Source organism: Xiphophorus hellerii, chromosome 1, assembly GCF_003331165.1.
Source record: "Xiphophorus hellerii strain 12219 chromosome 1, Xiphophorus_hellerii-4.1, whole genome shotgun sequence".
Lineage (NCBI taxonomy): Eukaryota > Metazoa > Chordata > Actinopteri > Cyprinodontiformes > Poeciliidae > Xiphophorus > Xiphophorus hellerii.
The window spans coordinates 33,285,913-33,306,128 of NC_045672.1; the positions used below are offsets into that span (position 1 = coordinate 33,285,913).

At 50.1% G+C, this 20,216-nt stretch overlaps 1 protein-coding gene across 1 annotated transcript in view; it reads left to right on the top strand.

Moving 5' to 3' along the window:
* Positions 1 to 19,204, top strand: part of plxna3 (plexin A3) — a 63,665-nt gene extending 44,461 nt beyond the window's left edge. Inside the window, 31 exon segments of the mRNA XM_032566943.1 lie at positions 4 to 127; positions 206 to 362; positions 444 to 543; positions 3,470 to 3,584; positions 3,816 to 4,016; positions 4,677 to 4,773; positions 4,900 to 5,021; positions 5,023 to 5,091; positions 5,157 to 5,305; positions 6,519 to 6,639; positions 6,799 to 6,935; positions 7,036 to 7,206; positions 7,524 to 7,617; positions 7,687 to 7,806; positions 7,890 to 8,009; positions 8,083 to 8,226; positions 10,179 to 10,413; positions 10,481 to 10,623; positions 10,729 to 10,884; positions 12,099 to 12,199; positions 12,269 to 12,335; positions 12,464 to 12,610; positions 13,424 to 13,583; positions 13,667 to 13,770; positions 13,941 to 14,037; positions 14,226 to 14,303; positions 14,412 to 14,524; positions 15,389 to 15,558; positions 15,640 to 15,852; positions 16,770 to 16,920; positions 17,535 to 19,204. Of these exon segments, the coding sequence (XP_032422834.1) occupies positions 4 to 127; positions 206 to 362; positions 444 to 543; positions 3,470 to 3,584; positions 3,816 to 4,016; positions 4,677 to 4,773; positions 4,900 to 5,021; positions 5,023 to 5,091; positions 5,157 to 5,305; positions 6,519 to 6,639; positions 6,799 to 6,935; positions 7,036 to 7,206; positions 7,524 to 7,617; positions 7,687 to 7,806; positions 7,890 to 8,009; positions 8,083 to 8,226; positions 10,179 to 10,413; positions 10,481 to 10,623; positions 10,729 to 10,884; positions 12,099 to 12,199; positions 12,269 to 12,335; positions 12,464 to 12,610; positions 13,424 to 13,583; positions 13,667 to 13,770; positions 13,941 to 14,037; positions 14,226 to 14,303; positions 14,412 to 14,524; positions 15,389 to 15,558; positions 15,640 to 15,852; positions 16,770 to 16,920; positions 17,535 to 17,630 (4,072 nt within the window). The 3' untranslated portion in view covers positions 17,631 to 19,204.
* Positions 19,205 to 20,216: the final 1,012 nt, after the last annotated feature.

Consider the following 20,216-nt stretch of genomic DNA (forward strand, 5'->3'; position numbering starts at 1 on the left):
CAGGTGTTCCAGGAAGGAGTCATGTGACCGGTGGGAGGAGCCTCAGCACTTCAACACCCGTCTGGACCAATGCGTGTTCATCTCGGTTTCCCCTAGCAACATGTCCGTCACCTCTCCTCCCACTCAGGTGAGCAGCCGCACCCCGACCCACCTGCGGCCTGGGCTGTGTCGGCTCTAAGCTCCGCCTCCTCCTCCTTTCATCCAGCTGACCATCAGGGTGCAGAACGTCCCGGAGCTTTCGGGCGGGGTCACCTGTGTGTTCGAAGACCTGACAGAAACACCTGGACAGGTGCAGGCAGAAGGTCAGGTGGTGTGCATGTCGCCGTCGCTCGAGGAGCTGCCGGCACAAGCTCCTCCCTATGGTGAGACACACACACACACACACACACACACACACACTCGTGTGCAGGTCGTGTGATGACGGTCGGCCATGTTTCCTCCAGGAGAGAAGCGTGCGGTCCAGCTCAGCCTGCGCTCCACAGAGACGGGTCTCCGGTTCATCTCCACCAGCCTGGTTTACTACAACTGCTCTGTGCTCGGCTCGTGAGTCTCCTCTTCCTCGTCCTCTTCATCATGTCAGCTGATGGTACCTTTGAAACTCGGTACCCATATCTGGTACCTGGGAATCACTACCAGTTTTCGATACTTTTGCATGTATTGCTTTTTAATAACAAATGCTATTATTTTGTTTTTATTTATTTATTTATTTATCGCCCCGCAAGGGGCCTTTTTGTGGGCTCTAGTGTCCCTTTTTTCAAAGTAGGCTGACAGGAAAGGGGGAAGACATGCGGTAAACGTCGTCGGGTCTGGGAGTCGAACCCGCGACAGCCGCGTCCAGGCTACGTTTTTGCCTGAATGTGGGTCGCGCTAACCCCTCCGCCACCACGGCACGCCCAAATGCTATTATTTTTTTAACGTATTTATTTTTCAATAAATAAAATTTCACAAATATATCAAGACAACATCACAGCTATGTTACAAAATTCTAAAATTCTTCAGAGCAACAAATGGATTGTTTTGTCTTTTTAAGATCCAGCTCCATCCTGTCTGTCATTTCCCCTCACTTGTATCGTAAACGCCACTGTAGCCATCACCAAATGTGTTGAACATTTGTTCGTCCGTGTTGATGGCTACAGATAAAGGACACACAGACATCTAGGAGCCTGGATAGAGCAAACCAGTTCAACCAGTTTTTCAACAGGTTTAGCTCACCTCCTGCTACTCCCCTACCACCACCATCCCCCCAAACATCCACACTGCCCCAAGTTGTTCAACCCACCTACTGGCATTCTCCTGCACACCACCTCTCCTTCAGCCCCCCATCCCCCCCTCCTCCCCCATCTCCACTGCAGACAACAACACCTACCCCCAGCTAACGGTGACTACAGGCCAGGTTAAGAGACAGTTGGAGCGATTACACCAGGGGAAGGCTGCAGGACCTGATGGCATTACAACACGGATCCTGAAGACCTGCTCCGGCCAGCTGGCCCCGGTACTGGCACACATGTACAACCTGAGCTTGAGGCTGGAGAGAGTCCCGCTGCGGTGGAAGACATCACATGTGCTTCCTGTTCCCAAGAAGCCAAGGCCAGCCGACCCAGAGGACTACAGACCAGTTGCTCTCACATCTCATGTGATGAAGGTCATGGAGAGACTGGTCCTGGCCCAGCTGAGGCCTCGGGTGAGGACGTTTCTAGACCCCCTGCAATTTGCCTACCAGCCCCACTTAGGAGTGGACGATGCCGTCATCTTCCTGCTGCAACGAGCACTGTCGCACCTGGATGGTGGAGGAGACACTGTGAGAATCACATTCTTTGATTTCTCCAGTGCCTTCAACACCATCCAGCCTCTGCTGCTGGGTGAGAAGCTGCGGAGGATGGGTGTCAACGACTCAGTGATCTCCTGGGTTACTGACTACTTGACAGGCAGGCCACAGTTTGTCCGTCTGGGCAGTGTCCTGTCTGATGTGGTGGTCAGTGACGTAGGGGCTCCACAGGGAACTGTGCTTTCTCCCCTTCTCTTCACCCTGTACACCACTGATTTCCAGTACAACTCTGAGTCATGTCACCTACAGAAGATTTCTGATGACTCAGCGGTTGTCGGGTGTATAGGGGATGGAGGGGAGGGGGAGTACAGGACACTGGTGGACGGCTTTGTGGAGTGGTCTGAGCAGAATCACCTGAGGCTCAACATTAGTAAGACCAGAGAGATGGTGATTGACTTCAGAAGGAAGAAGATACCTTCACGGCCACTGAAGGATCAAAGGGGAAGTGGTGGAGGAGGTGGAGGATTACAAATACCTGGGAGTTGTAATCGGCATCAGACTGGACTGGGCATCTAACACTGACGCTGTGTGCAGGAAGGGGATGAGCAGACTCTATTTTTTAAGGAAGCTGAGATCCTTCAATGTGTGCAGCAAGATGTTGGAGACCTTTTATCACAGTGTTGTTGCCGGCGCCATCTTCTTTGCTGCTGTGTGTTGGGGAAGCAGCATCAGAGCCAGCGACTCTAATAGACTGGACAAAATCATCAGGAAAGCTGGCTCTGTACTGGGACTAAGGCTGGAGTCCCTGGAAACTGTGGTGGAGAGGAGGACACTGAAGAAGGTTCTGTCTATTATGGACAATAAACAGCACCCTCTCCACCACATAGTGGACAGACAGCGGAGCACCTTCTCACATAGACTGCTCCAGCTCCGCTGTCCGTAGGGACAGATACAGGAAATCCTTCCTGCCACAGGCCATCTCACTGTACAATAAAAGCTAAATCATTGTTCTGCACTAATCAGTCCGATTTTGCACAACTGCACTGTGGCACACTTGCTGTACATATATTTACATATACATATCTGCATTTTTTTAAATCTTTGCAAGGACTGCTCTAAGCTGCTTTTTATATTAACAGCATTTTATATTTTTACAATTCATAGCATTTTATATTTTATTTTTTATTTTATCTACAACTACTACTCAGTGGTAGTTGTTATTGTGTCTTGTCTCTATGCTGTAACTGCGAAGTAATTTCCCTGCTGGGATGAATAAAGTACTTCTATTCTATTCTATAAAGACTTGTGGACAGATGCAGGCGAGCTAACGGAGGCTAATGCAGCAATAAGCAATAATATTGCAATAAGCATAATTTGCATAGCAGTTTGAAAAGTGGAGCCATACCTTTGAGCGTTTTCTACCTTCTATGCTTACTTGGTTTACTGAAGTAGCGGCTGCTGACATCCTTACGCTCTTGCGCTGCTATGCTGCGTTCAGGTCAAGCATGGAAAATGCCCCACTCTTCCTCCATACGGTCACAATGATGCGCTTGGATAACGAAACATTGTACCATTTGATTTTACTTGAATAGGTACTCGGTAGTATCAGCAAAATTCGGTCAGTACCAATAAAGGTACCAAATTCGGTACCCATCCTACAGCTGACCCTGCTGGACCAATCAGAGCCTCTCCCTCTCTCCCCAGGTGTACTTCCTGTGTCAGCAGCAGCTTTCCCTGCCTCTGGTGTAAATTTCGCCACATCTGCACCAACAACCTGAAGGACTGCTCCTTCCAGGAGGGCCGGGTCAGCAGCATGGAGGTGAGGTTCTTCTGGGAACATTCTGGAAAAAATGTGGGGACGTTTTGGGAATAGTTTGGGAACGTTGGGAACAATCAGAGGTTGAATGTGATGTTACCGTGGAAACGGGATTGTGAGGAAAGTTTTGCGTTTTGTGGAAACCGGGTCAGTCAGGAGGTTTCAGGATGGACATTTTCTAAACTGGGTCAGAACCAAGACAGAACCCCTTAATCTTAGTATGTGTCTCTGCAGGGCTGTCCCCAGATCCTCCCCACCGCCGACATCCTGGTTCCGGCTGGGATGGTGCGTCCGATCACGCTGCGGGCCCGGAACCTGCCGCAGCCGCAGTCGGGTCAGAAGAACTACGAGTGCGTGTTCAGCATCCAGGGCAAGGTGCAGCGCATCCCCGCTGTGCGCTTCAACTCCTCCTGCATCCAGTGCCAGAACACCTCGGTAAGCGGGCCTAACCCGGGAGGAACCGGTCCGAGCCTGACCCACTGTCCAAGTTCTGCCCGTCGGTAGAGATGAGGCAGGCAGAGTTCTGTTTCCTGGTTCTGGATCTTCAGAGACTGAAAATGTCTCCAGGTGTTCTTTGTTGATTTGTCTGGACCAGTTTGGACTGGTCCTTGTTGGACCCATCCCGGTCCACCGTCTGGACCTCGGTCTTCACCAAGATGTGTCTTCTGAGCGACGACACAGATCCGTCTCTTTCTGAGGATGCACACCAAATGTCGTCCGTCTGCTCATTTCCTGTCCTTCATCTCTCTTCCTGTCAGCAAGGCTGCCCCCCTAACACACACACACACACACACACACACCCACACACACACACACACACACACACACACACTCAGCATGCTGTGCCTGCAGACAGACCCTCAGTGTGTCTTTAATTAAATCTTGGCTCCCGGTGGAAATTGTCCATTTAGCCGTAAACTCCCAGAATTCCTGCTGGCTCCGTCTCCACAACAAAGACCCGTCTCTCAGCTGGAGTGGAACCAGAACCAACTAAATATTGCTGGTTCTGCTCATCCACCTGACTGTAAATGATCATGTGTAATTTTCTGATGTGAAGTCTCGATGTTGAAGGAGGTTCTGGTTCTGGTTCTGCAGTACTGGTATGAAGGAGATGAGGCTGGAGACCTCCAGGTGGACTTCTCCATCATCTGGGATGAAAACTTCCTGATTGACAAGCCCACCTTCATGAAAGGTATTCCTCCTTCATCATCATTCAGGCAATTATTGGTGATTATTAATCTGGGGGACAATTAATAACCAGAACCACCTCAGTGGGCCAGAGGTCGGTTCTGATTCTGCCTGTTGGACTTCTCCGCAGCTTTGCTGTATAAGTGTGAAGCGCAGCGCTCCAGCTGTGGCCAGTGCCTCAAAGCGCCCCCTGTGTTCGAGTGCGGGTGGTGCGTGGAGAGCAGGAAGTGCCTCCTGCGGCAGCACTGCCCGTTCGCCGGAGCAGAACTGGATGCACCACGGCGGCCACAACCTGCGCTGCAGCCACCCGCGCATCTCCAAGGTGGGTCTGCCGCAGCGTTCCCCTCCAGGTTCCGTTGGGCGCTTTTGACCCGCCGTCTCCTGCAGATCGACCCGCTGACGGGACCCCGCGAGGGCGGCACCCGCGTCGCCATTGAGGGCGAGAACCTGGGTCTGCAGGTCAAGGAGATCACCCACATCCAGGTGGCCGGCGTCCGCTGCAACCCGGTGCCATCGCTGTACGTCAGCGCCGAAAGGTCAGTGTGACGAGTCTGGGTCAACAAGCTAGAAAACAGGCTAGCAAAGATGTTAGCCTATTAGCTAGCCTGTACTAGCAAACATGCTAAGGAACATGGTAGGAACAGTGACGTGCGGTCAGGGGAGGCAGGTGAGGCTCTGCCTCACCTGTAATCATGGAAAAATAATAATGATAAAATCATTTATATTGCTATTTTCACCATGTGGTTTGTACTATACCTATTTTTCATTTAACTTAAAAAAAAATTCAGATTATTGTTTCTTCAAAATCGCTGAATTTCTGCATTTTCCCATTCAAATGCTCGGAAGCTCAGCTTGTGAGGCAGCAGCGAGCTGAGCCTCACGTGGGATTGCGCAACTTCTGGGTAACTGCACTGGCTGCCATTCTGAGAGCATGTTCCTCCTGTCTGTACGTCACCAATAAAATGGCTAAAAAACATTTAATGTATGAGCTGATTTTCCATAATTTAGCTTATGTATATAATGTACAGTGTTTTTTCTCACCAATTGTGTGTGTAACGTGTTTCATGTGCTGAAGAGCGATCAAAAACGGCAGAGAATAGATTCGAGGTGAGGCAGGCAGTTCTCTTGCCTCATGGCAGGGGGCGCTCATGATCCCAGACATTGTGATTCCACAACTGCAGAGTAAGATACTGTAAGCGAGCTAGCCATGGAGCTAGCCATACAATAAGGTCAAGTGCAGCGATATATTTATAGTTTTCTCCTCTTACCACAGCAATTAATTAATAATCGCAAAATAATACTACAACAATACTACTGCAACAGACTGAATGTTCTGCTTTTTGCTTGGGAAATATTTGAGTGTTTTTTATTGTGTCGTTGTTGTCAGTTGCTGTGGCAACGAGTCTGTGCGTAGCTGCGCTGATACCGAGAGCGACAAAAGACGTGGTTTTGAGTTGTACTTTAACGGGTTTCCCCTTCGCTGTGGAGCACAGCACGAAATGAATAATATCTACATGTCCAAGTTTGATTGAGTGAACGGAAATAGTCTTTTTGCCCTCCAGCGTTGTCCACATGCGAGTAATAATTTCCTTACATAAACAATAACATGCAGGGGGTCTATATTTGTAAATCTGAATATGATTAAGTCAGTGCCTCACCAGCTATGAACCTCACCGCACGTCCCTGGGTAGGAAACATGCTAAAACATGTTATGCAGGCGTACCTCTGACTCTGCTGGGTCGTCTGCAGGATCGTGTGTGACATGGCGGAAGCCCTGCTGCCCCACTCGCCTGGCGGGCCGGTGGAGCTCTGCATCGGTGTGTGCAGCGCTGAGTACCGGACCCTGTCCACCCAGACCTACTCCTTTGTGGTGAGTCTCCACTGGGCCCACTTAGCTTCTCAAATCCAGGTTCCAGTTAGCTTTCCATGTAGCAAGCTCAGTTAGCTTCTTAGGTTTAGAAGACAAAAACTTGGTCACAACTCTGGTCAGAACCGCCGATCCTTTAAACTGATTCCTTGGTTTCCTCAGAGCCCAAGCTTCACCCGGATCCGTCCCCTGATGGGGCCCGTCTCTGGAGGAACCCGGCTGACAGTGGTCGGGCGACACCTGGACTCCGGCAGCGGCGTCTCCGTGTTTGTCCACAAGGAGGAATGTCTGTTTGTGAAGTGAGTCCATCGAGGAAGCTTCAGGTTCTTGGGCAGACGGGAAGCCGGCCCAGAAAACCTCCAGACCGCCGGCAGGTTAACTGCGTCTCTCCTCCTGCAGGCGCACCAATCGGGAGGTAGTCTGCATAACACCTGCCTCGCCGTCCGGCGCCGGCCCTGCCCCCGTGCGTCTGATGATCGACCGGGCCGAGGTGACCAACGCTGAGGTCAGCTACGGCTACAGCGAGGACCCAACCGTCTCCGGCATCGAGCCCAACTGGACCATCTTCAAGTGAGATCGGTTTCACTGCTGCGCCACAAACACAGCAATCAGGCTGCCTGCTTACAACCACAGACGTCATTAGAGTTTACTGTGGAAAACCAACATGACGGTTTACAACTGGGAAGGAAAACATTCACAATTTAAACAGATAAAAAACTGAAAAGTGCGGTGTGCAAAAGTTAGATGTTAGGAACATCTGGACCAATCAGGGCTCTGGTGGAGCTGATCATTAATCAATGTCCGGTTGTAGATCCAAAGCCAGGAGCTGAGCCATCAGAACCAGAACTGAACCAGAACCCTGACCCCATCCCTGTGTGTTTGTCCAGCGGCAGCACGCTGATCACGGTGACCGGAACCAACCTGCAGACCATCCAGGAGCCAAAGGTCAGGGCCAAGTACGGCGGCGTGGAGACCAGCAACGTAAGACACCGGCTGGAGCTCCGCCTGCTCTTCATCCTTCGTCCTCTTCATCCTCCTCTTCCTCTGCAGTACTGCACCGTGGTCAACGACAGCACCATGACCTGCCTGGCTCCCGGCCTCGTCTACAACAAGCCCGACCAGCCAGAGGGTGCGCTGCGGCCCGATGAGTTCGGCTTCATTTTGGACCAGGTACCGGCTGGGTTCTGATGTGGTTCCGACTAGGTTCTGTGTGTGGACTCCATGCCAGCTCTCTCTCTCCTCCACCTGTCCAGGTGTCGTCTCTGCTAGTCCTGAACTCCACCCCTTTCACCCACTACCCCAACCCGACCTTCGACCCGCTCGGCCCCGCCGGGATCCTGGAGGTCAAGCCGGGCTCCCCCATCATCCTGAAGGTCAGAGGTCACGGGGGCGACGCGCGGCGGTGCGATGCTTACCTGCGGCTTACCAGGTGTGTTCTGGTTCCAGGGGAAGAACCTGATCCCGCCGGCGCCCGGCAACGCCCGGCTGAACTACACCGTCCTCATCGGAGAATCGCCCTGCCTACTCACCGTCTCCGAGAACCAGCTGCTCTGCGACTCGCCGGACCTGACCGGGGAGCAGCGGGTCGCGGTGAGTCCTGACTGGTTCTGATCGGTCCGCCCAGGACGAGGACCGACTGTTCCCACACGGGACAGTGCGGCTCCGTCCGGACGGGCCCATCTGGAGCTTTTGGGAACGTTCCTGATGCGTCGCAGGTTCAGTTGGGACCAGTTCTCTTTGAACTGGGACCGGTTCCTCACCAGCTTCTGCTGGTTTTCCTCTGTGGCGCTGGGACCAGTTTGGAGCTCCAGGATGAAGATCTGCAGACGCTAATCAACCATCATCATCACAGCATCCCATATTTACACAAACGCTCCACGTTGAGTTTAGCCTGAAACATCGCGCCGCATCGGATTCTCTGCCACGCAAAATCACTTCACACAGTCAGGACCTGACCCGCAGCATGAAGCAGGTCGGTCCTTCATCGGAGGAGGAAGAGGAGGGAGCTGTAAAGGTGAAAGTCGTTAACTGCAGCCACAAGTGAGGCTAATTGGCGCCAATGAAGCTAATTGGGGCTATTTGGAGCTAATAAAGCTAAATGGGGCTAATTGGAGCTAATGAAGCTAATTGGGGCTATTTGGGGTTAATGAGGGCTGCACAGTGGCGCAGTTGGTAGCGCTGTTGCCTTGCAGCAAGAAGGTCCTGGGTTCGATTCCCGGCCCGGGGAGTTTCCATGTTCTCCCTGTGCATGCGTGGGTTCTCTCCGGGTTCTCCGGCTTCCTCCCACAGTCCAAAAACATGACTGTTAGGTTAATTGGTCTATCTAAATTCTCCCTCGGTGTGAGTGTGTGTGTGAATGGTTGTTTGTCCTGTATGTCTTTGTGTTGCCCAGCGACAGCCTGGCGACCTGTCCAGGGTGACCCCGCCCCCCGCCCGAAACGTAGCTGGAGATAGACACCAGCAACCCTCCCGACCCCATTAGGGACAAAGGGTGAACAGAAAATGGATGGATGGAGTTAATGAAGCTAATTGAAACTAATAAAGCTAATTGGAGCTAAGGATGATATTGAAGCGAATTGCTGTGATGTCAGAACCTCGCCAGATGAATTCTCCATCAGACGACAGAACGCAGTTTCAACGTCTCAATAAGATCCAGAAAACCACGGTAGTTATTATAGAGCTGCAGATTCCAGATTGTGAACCTGAAGTCAGGCTTCGCTAGCAGCTATTATTAACATCATTGATTATTAAACGCCGTTATTAACTCATCAGTTTGTTCACCAGTTTGTTCAAACTGGATCAATATTCACTCTGCAAACAGGAAACACTTTAATTAGAGCTGAGATGGAGAGTCACCTGAACACCAGCAGGAGCGCAGTGTGTGTGTGTGTGTTTTATAAACTGTAAAACTCCGTCAATCTTTCATACGTCATTAATTATGTGAATATTTATTTTACATTTTTTATCCAAAGAGAATTTAATAGTTAAAGCAAACAGCATGTTTATATTTTGTTCTAGTTATTGTTTTTAATCTTGTTTCTTTTCGTCTCATTACTGCATGAGTGATTTTTTTTTTCCAGTTATCAGCCGAAAATATACATAACATAACTGAGGAATATACTTATAGGTATAATAATAACACATGAATGCAATGCATCATATGTACACGTATCATATGGTAATATATACACATGCATATTAATCAAGATATATTATTAATACTTTGAACAAGATTATGTTTAAAAACATAATTTGTGGTGGTGCAGGCGTTAAGCACAGTGCACATATGGAGGCCTCAGTCCTCAACACGGCCGTCGCAGGTTCGATTCCCGGCCTGGTGACCTTTGCTGCGCGTCTCTCATTACCCTCTTTCCTGTCAATTCACTATCAAATAAAGGCCACTAGAGCCAATAAAAAGCAAAAACATTTATTTAAAATATTTCCATAAAATGAATTATGGAACATAATTTTTTTTTCTTTTTTTTTACTGCCAAACCTCTGGTCACATGACCCTTGACCCTAACCTGAGTGTCCTCTTGTAGATCCAGGTGGGCGGTCTGGAGTACTTCCCGGGGATTCTCCACATTTACTCCGACAACACGCTGACGCTGCCCGCCATCATCGGCATCGGAGCGGGCGGCGGCGTTCTGCTCATCGCCATCATCGCCGTGCTCATCGCCTACAAGAGGAAGACCCGAGACGCCGACCGGACGCTGAAGCGCCTCCAGCTGCAGATGGACAACTTGGAGAGCCGGGTGGCGCTAGAGTGCAAAGAGGGTGGGTGGTCGCTTGGCTCCATCGCCCTCGGTCCGCTCGTGAATATAACTTCCTGTCCGTCCCGCAGCCTTCGCCGAGCTGCAAACCGACATCCAGGAGCTGACCAACGACATGGACGGAGTCAAGATCCCCTTCCTGGAGTATCGGACCTACACCATGAGGGTCATGTTCCCCGGCATAGAGGAGCACCCGGTGCTCAAGGAGCTCGACGTACGTACGACCGCCGGTTCGGCCCAAACCCACGCTTCGGCCGAGCCTCGGATCCCAGACGGTCCCGACATGAACCCGGCCGGTAACGGTCCTCTCTCCCTGCAGTCTCCTGCCAACGTGGAGAAAGCTCTGCGTCTCTTCAGCCAGCTGCTCAACAACAAGATGTTCCTGCTCAGCTTCATCCACACGCTGGAGGCCCAGAGGTCCTTCTCCATGCGGGACCGAGGGAACGTCGCCTCCCTGCTGATGGCCGCTCTGCAGGTACCGACCCGAAAGTCTGGGACCGGCCCAAAGTTCTGATGCCGCCCCAAAGGTCTGGGGCTGGCTCTGCTTAGAGCTGAAATAAATTATAATTATCAATTCAAATTCTTCTTTGTTCTGCTTTGCTTCCATCTCTGTGCCACAATCTGCAAAGGTCTCATGTCGCCCCTAACAACATAACGCCCTGGGTGGTTGCTCATGTGGCCCATGTCAGAAACCACCACTGTCTGAACCATTAAACATAGCAATCATGACAACGCACTAACGGTAAACAGTCAACTATGAACACTGTCCAAGGAGCAACTAGCAAGAAATAACCAGGCACAAGGAGAACTGTTACTGCTGTCGCTCTGTCTCCTGCATGAAACCAGGCAGCACAGGTGATAGGTGACAAAAATAATCAAAGAGCAATGAACATTCTCTTTGTGATTTTACATTCTTTTATTTTATTTATTCAATGATTAATTAAATATATATTCTTAATAAAATAGAATAATAGTAGCTGTTGCAGTGTACCAGAGCATTACAAGAACAAAGAACGGCTCTCAGTGAGGCTCCAGTTCTATCGTTCACAGTAAAGAGTTCAGAAGAATCAGATCGTTCATGAACGTCACATCGCTATATTACAGACTTTGTCACAACATGTGCAACACGTCAGTCAACAACAAGCGCAGTAAGTGACAGCATTTATCATGCAACTTATGTGTCCCTGTACAGCATCACCTCACAGAGCTCAACTTTCTTTTCAGCTTCTTTGGACAGAGTCCCCCTATCTCTGAAAGCGAAGCGCTGCTGAATTTACACGTCATTACATGCTGTCTTATGATTTATGTAGGAAAATTTATTACAGATGATTAGATGGACATCTTCTCCTGCTCCAAGAAAACTGTGCGTGTCTCAGAGCGCCGCAAACGAGAAGGAAACACAAACACGTAATTAGGAAGTCGCTTTATTGCTTGGCGCAGTGTATGTTTAGCATCCAGTGAAAACAAAGATGTTGGCAAATAAACTGGACAATATGGTGGCAATTCAGGGACATTTCCACAGTTTTGGCCTTGAAGTAAAATCCAGAGTCCTCAACGACCGAGACCGGTCTCAGGTACTACGACACTAGCTGAACCACAGAGGACCGAGCACAGAACCCTGAGGGACGCCGTACATAATTCAGTCCCAGACTATGATTCTGACCTGTGACCTCCGACCTGTCTCCTCAGGGTCGGATGGAGTACGCCACGGTGGTGCTGAAGCAGCTGTTGGCGGATCTGATAGAGAAGAACCTGGAGAACCGGAACCACCCCAAGCTGCTCCTCAGGAGGTTCGCTCTGGCGCCCACACCACCACACCAAGTCGGTTCCTATGTGACCTTTGACCTCTGTCTCTTTAGAACAGAGTCTGTTGCTGAGAAGATGCTGACCAACTGGTTCACCTTCCTGCTGCATCGCTTCCTGAAGGTAACCCCGCCCCCTGGGCTGCCGGCCAATCAGATCACTGCTGTGGCGGACGAGCAGAGGAGAGTTGGACGCTGATGGGTCTGTGGCCCCCACCCCGTATGTCTTCCCTCCCCGCTTTGTCCCCCCAGGAGTGCGCCGGGGAGCCGCTCTTCATGCTCTACTGCGCCATCAAGCAGCAGATGGAGAAAGGGCCGATCGACGCCATCACCGGAGAGGCGCGCTATTCTCTGAGCGAAGACAAGCTGATCCGGCAGCAGATTGACTACAAGCAGCTGGTAAAGGTTCTGGTTCTGGTTCCCAGTGGAGCTGAGGGTCCACCTTTCAGAACCGAACCTTTGAATCTCAATAGTTTTACTATTTACTGAGTCCGGCCTGGATCGCTGAGCCATTTCCATAGCAACGGGTTTCCCATTCGGATTAGGAGCAGAAGGTTCAGTGCTTCTGCATTAACAAGGAACCGGTACAGAACCGATCCAGAACTGATCCGGAACCAATCCGAAAATCGCCAGAAAGACAAGAGCTCACAAAAAAACCCAGGTGTTCAGAACCGAGCTAACGGGCCCAGCGGGTCGCAGGCCGGTTCTCTTGGTAGAGTCGGTCTTCGGTTGTCCTGGTTCCATTCCCAGTTGATGTATTTTGGATATTTAAAACGTTTTCCAGTTCAATGATCTTCAGAATGGTGACAGGATTTTCCCTTTAGCATATTATCATTTATCGCAATGAATCCTGGGAAAATCCAGATCAACGCGTTATCAGGTCTGCCTGATGCAGAGCCTTTGACAGTCTGCCGGTCCAATCAGAACCTAGAACACATTACTCTGAAATGTTGCATGACTCCCAGTGATCCCGTCACTAGTTCTGACCCGGCATTCTGGTTTTAGAGCCTTCAACCAGAACCCAGTCCTCTCTGGTTGCTGATCCCAGATCTGGGACAGAACCGGGTCAGAACTGAGTCAGACATCAGGCTGGGGTCCCACTGGGCTCCTTAACTGGACCTTTAGAGTTTCCAGGCAGCAGGCCAGATCCAGAGATGTTCTGCTGCTGGTTCTGGAGCAGGAGTTTGTAGAAACGGAGCATCTCTTCCTCAGACGCTGATGTGCATCCCTCCGGAGGGCGAAGCCGGAACCGAGGTACCGGTGAAGGTTCTGAACTGCGACACGGTGACCCAGGTCAAAGACAAGCTGCTGGACGCCGTCTACAAAGGAATCCCGTTCTCTCAGCGGCCGCAGGCCGACGACATGGACCTCGGTACCGCACCGCCACGCAGCCCGGTTCTGGTGGCCCCGTCTGACCTGTTCTGACCCGTTCTGTTAACGGTTCTGTGTTCTCAGAGTGGCGGCAGGGCCGGCTGACCCGGATCATCCTGCAGGACGAAGATGTGACGACCAAGATAGAGAGTGACTGGAAAAGGCTGAACACGTTGGCTCACTACCAGGTACGGAACCGGGCCCACCAGAACCGGGTCAGAGGATAGTACTGGTACATGCTGTGCCGAGTTAAAGAGAACTGGGTCCAGATCAGGTCCGGTTCTTGCTCAGAGAATCTTGTTGGCGGAAACGGGCCGGTGAAGCGGGTCGTCAACCGATGTGTGGTTCTGGTTGCTAGGTAACAGACGGCTCGCTGGTGGCGCTGGTCCAGAAGCAGGTTTCTGCCTACAACATCGCCAACTCCTTCACCTTCACCAGATCCCTCAGCAGATACGGTGAGCCGGACCGGTCGCTGCAGTCGGGTTTAACAGGTCGGCTTCAGCTACAGAGTCCAGATCCAGGACTTCTGCCTTACCAGTCCTTAAAACCAGTTCACTGTGGGGAAAACTGAATGCTTCCAGACTGATTGTAGTTTTATTTACTATAAATATTTTGGTTCTCATCTGTTCGTCTCCGCCATCAGAGTCCTTACTGCGGACGTCCAGCAGTCCCGACAGCCTGAGATCCAGAGCTCCAATGATCACCCCAGACCAGGAGACAGGTACTGCAGAAACATCTGAGATCATCATGGGTGTTTGTAGGTGCCAGGTCTGACTCAGTAGAGATCCGGATTGGCCTCTGGTGACGCTCCATCATTGTCTGTTTGCAGGAACTAAACTCTGGCACCTGGTGAAGAACCATGAGCACAGCGACCAGAGAGAAGGAGACCGGGGCAGCAAGATGGTCTCTGAGATCTACCTGACCAGACTGCTGGCCACCAAGGTAATGCCTTAAAACAGACTGCTGGTCACCAAGGTAACGCCTTAAAACAGACTGCTGGTTCCCAAGGTAACACTGTAAGACATGATCATCAGAGTTTGGGTAAGATCCAGAGTTAGGATTAGAGAAGAGTTCTTGGCTCTTTTGCAGAAGCTATGCCACATAGTCGGAAAGTCTTGCCAAAGACTTGCAGTGGAGTCTTTGGTCCCACTGGAACGAGTCGGACTCAGGAATCTCCACAGAGATTATTTGGGCTAGCTGTGACTCAAGATCCACCTGAGATGCTCCAGTTCAGGAAAACAAGAAGAAGGGAATAAGAAGATGGGTAGACTGTGGTCCGAGTATTGATCGCTCTGCAAGCTGTAGATCAGGGGTCTCAAACTCCAGTCCTCGAGGGCCACAGTCCTGCTACCTTTAGATGTGCCTCTGCTGCAGCACCTGAATAGAATAATTAGGTCATTAAGGCTCTGGAGAACTGATCTACACAAGGAGGAGGTAATTAAGCCAATTTCATTCCAGCGTTTTGTACCTGTGGCTCATCTAAAAACTGCAGGACAGCGACTGGAGGACTGGAGTTTGACACCCCTGCTGTAGATGCTTCATCTGATTTGACTTTTAGAACTTGGATTTGATTTACTTAAGGGTTCCTGTCGTTATTTAAAAGAACAGATGGTTTTTCCTCTAGTTTCTGGAGACACAGAAGCTTTCCTAAGAACCCACCAAAACACAAAAACAGCCTGGGTATCATGAACTTGTCTGTATTCATTTTTTTCTTAGTCTGTTTGTTAGGTTTATTTTGACTTTTGATGTCAAATATTGCATCATCGTTCTGACTCTTAAATTATACATTGGTCCTTCCACCACCAGGGGACGCTGCAGAAGTTTGTGGATGACCTTTTTGAGACTGTGTTCAGCACGGCCCATCGTGGCTCTGCACTGCCACTGGCGATTAAATACATGTTCGACTTTTTGGACGAGCAGGCCGACAAACGGTCAATCACCGACCCAGATGTCCGGCACACCTGGAAGAGCAACTGGTGAGCCAAGACCCCATGAATTTTGTCCTTGCACATCTTCCTAGGACCGGTCTGAAAAAGCCTCTTCTGTGCGGTGTGCAGTCTTCCTCTCAGGTTCTGGGTCAACGTCATTAAGAATCCACAGTTCGTCTTCGACATCCATAAGAGCAGCATCACAGACGCCTGCCTGTCGGTTGTGGCGCAGACCTTCATGGACTCGTGCTCAACGTCCGAACATCGGCTCGGCAAAGACTCGCCGTCCAACAAGCTGCTCTATGCTAAAGACATCCCCAACTACAAAAGCTGGGTGGAGAGGTAGAAAAGCAGTTACCTTGGTCGTCTCTGTCTCTGGGCTTTTCACATGTTTCACAGTTTCACAGCCCAAACTTTAGAAGAATTAGATGAAACACTTCATTGATAGTTTCTCCACAACGACCAGATGAGACGTAAGTTTAGGTAACAAACCATGAGAGGTCACCAGATGGGTCATGTACACATTTAGTTTCTTTTTTATTGAAACAACATTGTCAACATTGGCTTTACTTTCACCATTAGCCTTTATTGTTCTTGTATAAAGAAGCACGTTTGAGTGCAGCCCATCCAAAGAACAATAAAACATGGGTAGACAGGTTCCTGAGGCTGCAGCCATCATGGAGGCGCTGCCCTTTCATTAGGCCAGAATAATAATCCTGCTGGACAAACACCCAGTCCACGGTGCTTCCAGCTGCATGGGTCCCATTGGACCAGATGGCTCTGCTTTGACCGGTCTTGTTGAGAAAATTTGGTCAACTGCGCTGAAAGACCAGCTGACCAGATCCATAATTTACAATTTGGAGGTCATGCTAAGAGATGCCCCGAAAAAGATAGCAAAGAGCAAAAGCAGCGCAGATGGGAGAGGCAGGAGAGAGAAAAGTGCCCACCTTCACTGGGGGCAGGAAGAGACTTTGAGACTTGTTTCAGCAGTTTTTTAGATCAGATTTCAAACCATAGTGGTCTAATATTTGGAAGCTGCTGATTATTGTTGGGTTTTTGTAGATTTCATTGGAAAATGTGGCGTCTTAAAAGAAATTCACAGTTACTTTCAGAATCTCAAAACAGACCCGTCTTATGATTGGTCCACAAATCCTCAAAGGCATTTGAAAAGTCTAAAATCAGCTCCGGATTGTTCAGTCCAGAACCAGAAGCTGGTGTTTGGGTTCCGGACGGGTCTCACCTGTCTGTCTGTCATGAAGGTACTACAGGGACATCTCCAAGATGCCCAGCATCAGCGATCAGGACATGGACGCCTACCTGGTGGAGCAGTCCCGTCTGCATGGCAACGAGTTCAACACACTGAGCGCGCTCAATGAACTCTACTTCTACATCAACAAGTACAAGGAAGAGGTGAGGCTGTTCCTTCCTTCTCCTGGAGTTCTTGGTTTCACAGCTTTTCCTGAAACACTTCAGTTCCATGATTGTACTTTCCAAAAAGAAAGATGTAGAGGCTTTTGGTCTCCTGCCAAAACTTCCTTAAAGAGCCTGATGTGTCACCTGCAGCAGAAAGACGTGAGTTCAGGAACGTGTGGAGCTCCTCAGGGTGGCATACTTGGGTCCGTTCCGCTCTGTGTTCACAGCTCAGGACTTCCCTCCAGGCTTTTCCTGCTTTCATCCAGAGGAAATATCAAGGCGTCTCCAGAAGGACCAGTTTGGATGTTTTTATCTGCTTCTGGATATTTTAGAAGCTGAGTTACAACTAGTTTTGAAAAGATAAGAGTGAATATTTTAATAACTAAAGCCTGCTATACATTACTTTATATCTAAATGATGTCCAGTTTTCTTCACTGGGCCTCAAGGCTCCAGTAATCAGGATTTTAAACCGGGTCAAACAGAACCAGAACCGACTCTGATGCCTCCTGACACAATCACAGTGTTGAATCAGGAGATGGTTGGTCCACCATGTTGGACCCTCTAACCCTCTGTCCTTCTGTCTCTGTCTCTCCGTCCCTCTGCGTCTCCAGATCCTGACGGCGTTGGACCGGGACGGTTACTGTCGGAAACACAAGCTGAGACACAAACTGGACCAAGCCATCAACCTGATGTCCGGCAGCAGCTGAGAGCCGGACCGATGAGGGGGCAGGGCTTGGGCGGGATGAGGTTCTGCTGAACGGCCGGACCGGGCCGAATCACCAGCAATCAATCTGTCAATTGATTTATTGGTCAGATGGATTGATTGGACCCAGAACCCAGCGGAGCAGAACCTTTCCTGAGACTCATGGAGCCAACAGGACCTCAACAGGCTCTACAGCATAACCGGGTCTGTTTGGATCGGAACCGCTACAGACTGAGCTCAGAATGTAAAGTGAAGAGTAACAGAAGCCTGTCCCGGCCCTCCAGATCAGAACCGGGGTTCATCTGGACCTCACAGCGATCCGGTTCTGATCCAGAACGAGTATCGGATTCTGGACAGTTTGAAGCTTTAATAAAGGAGGCGGAGCCAAAACGAACGTCAGGTGTTGGTTCTGCTCCGGTTCTGTGAACAATCAGCGCAGCACACTGAGCCCGATCGCTCCCCGGCCCCGCCCCTGGCCCCGCCCCCGGCTCCTCATTGGTCAGTCCGCTGGCCGGGAGGACGCACTGCCTGACCAACCAGACTGTGGACAGAACCTCTGAATACATTCCAGCACAGCGACGCCGTCCGGGTCAGTACCAGAACCACCTGGGATCTGGACCCGATCCGGACTGGACACACAGCCACGCTAACGGCGCCGATGGGGAAATACTGTGCAGAGCTACAAACCTAGTGCCATGCAAAGACCGGACCAGAACTCCCTGGACAGGACTTGGACCAAATCCGGTCCAGAACCAAGAGAGTGGAGCTGAACCGGGCCGGAGTCCTAGAACTTTTGAGACTCGTGGCCATAATTGTAAAGAAGAAAAAAATGAAGATCAAATGATAAAATCTAAAAAATGTTCAAATGTAATCAGAACCTTTTGGACTTTACCGACCAGAACTTGTATAAAGCTGAACGCTACATCTGAGTCTGATGGTACCGACAGGCCCAGGACCCTGCAGACTGGCCCGGACCGAGCCACAACAATCCTGCTCTGCAGATCCAAACGGGCTTTTTGGTACTTTTTTAACGAGCGGAACCGGAGCTCAGCGGGTTAGATGGCTCGATCCGAGGACCAGGTTTGGACCGCCTGAGACTCGGCAGGAAACGCTCCGCCTGTGTTCTGGAACATTCACACATCACAGCACTGGTTCTGGCCCGCTCAGAGGTCCGGTTCCTCTCCGACGTCAGATAGCACAGCCGGTTCTACCAGAATCTGGTTCCGGTTCTGTTCCAGTTGAATCATTTCCACTAGGGTCAGAAACCCAGTGGACTTCCTCCCTTCAGGTCCGGTTCCACATCGAGTTTCAGAACCGATGTTTGGGGAAAAAAAGATGAAAATTTAAACGAAAGTTTCCATTAATGTTTAATTTATTAGGATGATGATAAATGTTGGAGTTTAAGTTCGTTTGCAGCAGCTGCTGCCACCTGGTGGTCGGGTTGGGAACAGCAGCTGCAGACGGCTACAGGTGGAGCAGGTGACCTCTGGATGACCTCTGACCTCTGCGGGGCCGTAGCCTCCAGGTGCTTGGTGTGAAATGTTGCAGCTCGGCTGAAGCCGTTTAATCTGTGTGGGCTCAAAAGGACCAGATGGAGGGCGGGTTCTGCGTTGTGTCGGTAGCAGAGGTTGGGTTCTGAAGCCACTAGCGTACCAGCACCACTGTTTGCCCCCCACTGGGTGTCTGAGCAGACCAAACCAGCCGGTCACTGATCAGATCTGCAGCTCCGCCCACTTCCTATTCTTCTCCGCCTAAACCAGCAAATTGTGATCTGAGATCAGATCCACAGCTGAAGACCTGATGGAGGAAAGGAGGATGAATGGATGGATGCAGCTTTTCAGAGATCTTCCTCCACCAAACTTCTCAGTTTCCTGCTGAACTTCACGAAGGAAAGGTTCTGTCTCCTTGGTAATGGACCTTACCACAGGGCCGCGTTTCATTGGCTGATGCCCATTCTACGTGGCCGTCTCACAAACACACTTAGCTTCCCGTTAGCTAAGTACAGCATAATGGCAGAACTGATACAACTTCTACACCTTGAAGCCTGTCTGCTACACAGTCTTACGTTAGCTAAACAGATCAATATGCAATGTGTCTGTATCTGACATACACTAAAGATTTTATTTTAGCAGAAAAGGCTTTGGACTAAACTGTTACTCGTGTTAGCCACGTTAGCACCAAGTACAGCTAGTCAATCAACCATCGCTGATTAATAATCGAGAAATAAATATCAAGCCTGGAAACTTGATATGTTTTTAACGTAATCTTTGCTCGTCTTGCGGGGAGCAGGCGGTTGCCACGGTAACAGGTGTGCTTAAACTACAAAGAGAGAGAGAGAGTAAAAAGGTAGGAGTGGTTTTGAGTTGATCACCTGTTCAGGTTATTTTACCTTTGTTTGCCTTTGCTGTGGCTCATTACAGCCGCTGTAGTTTCTAAACGTTGGACTAATTACCTCGTTGTTTGTGAGTTTACGTCATTCACAACAAACATCAAACAGAACAAATATATTTCATAAAATTTTAACAAACAAATGGCTTCTACCGCGGTTATTATGTGAAATTAAATGAATTATATCCCAACTTCAGAAGAT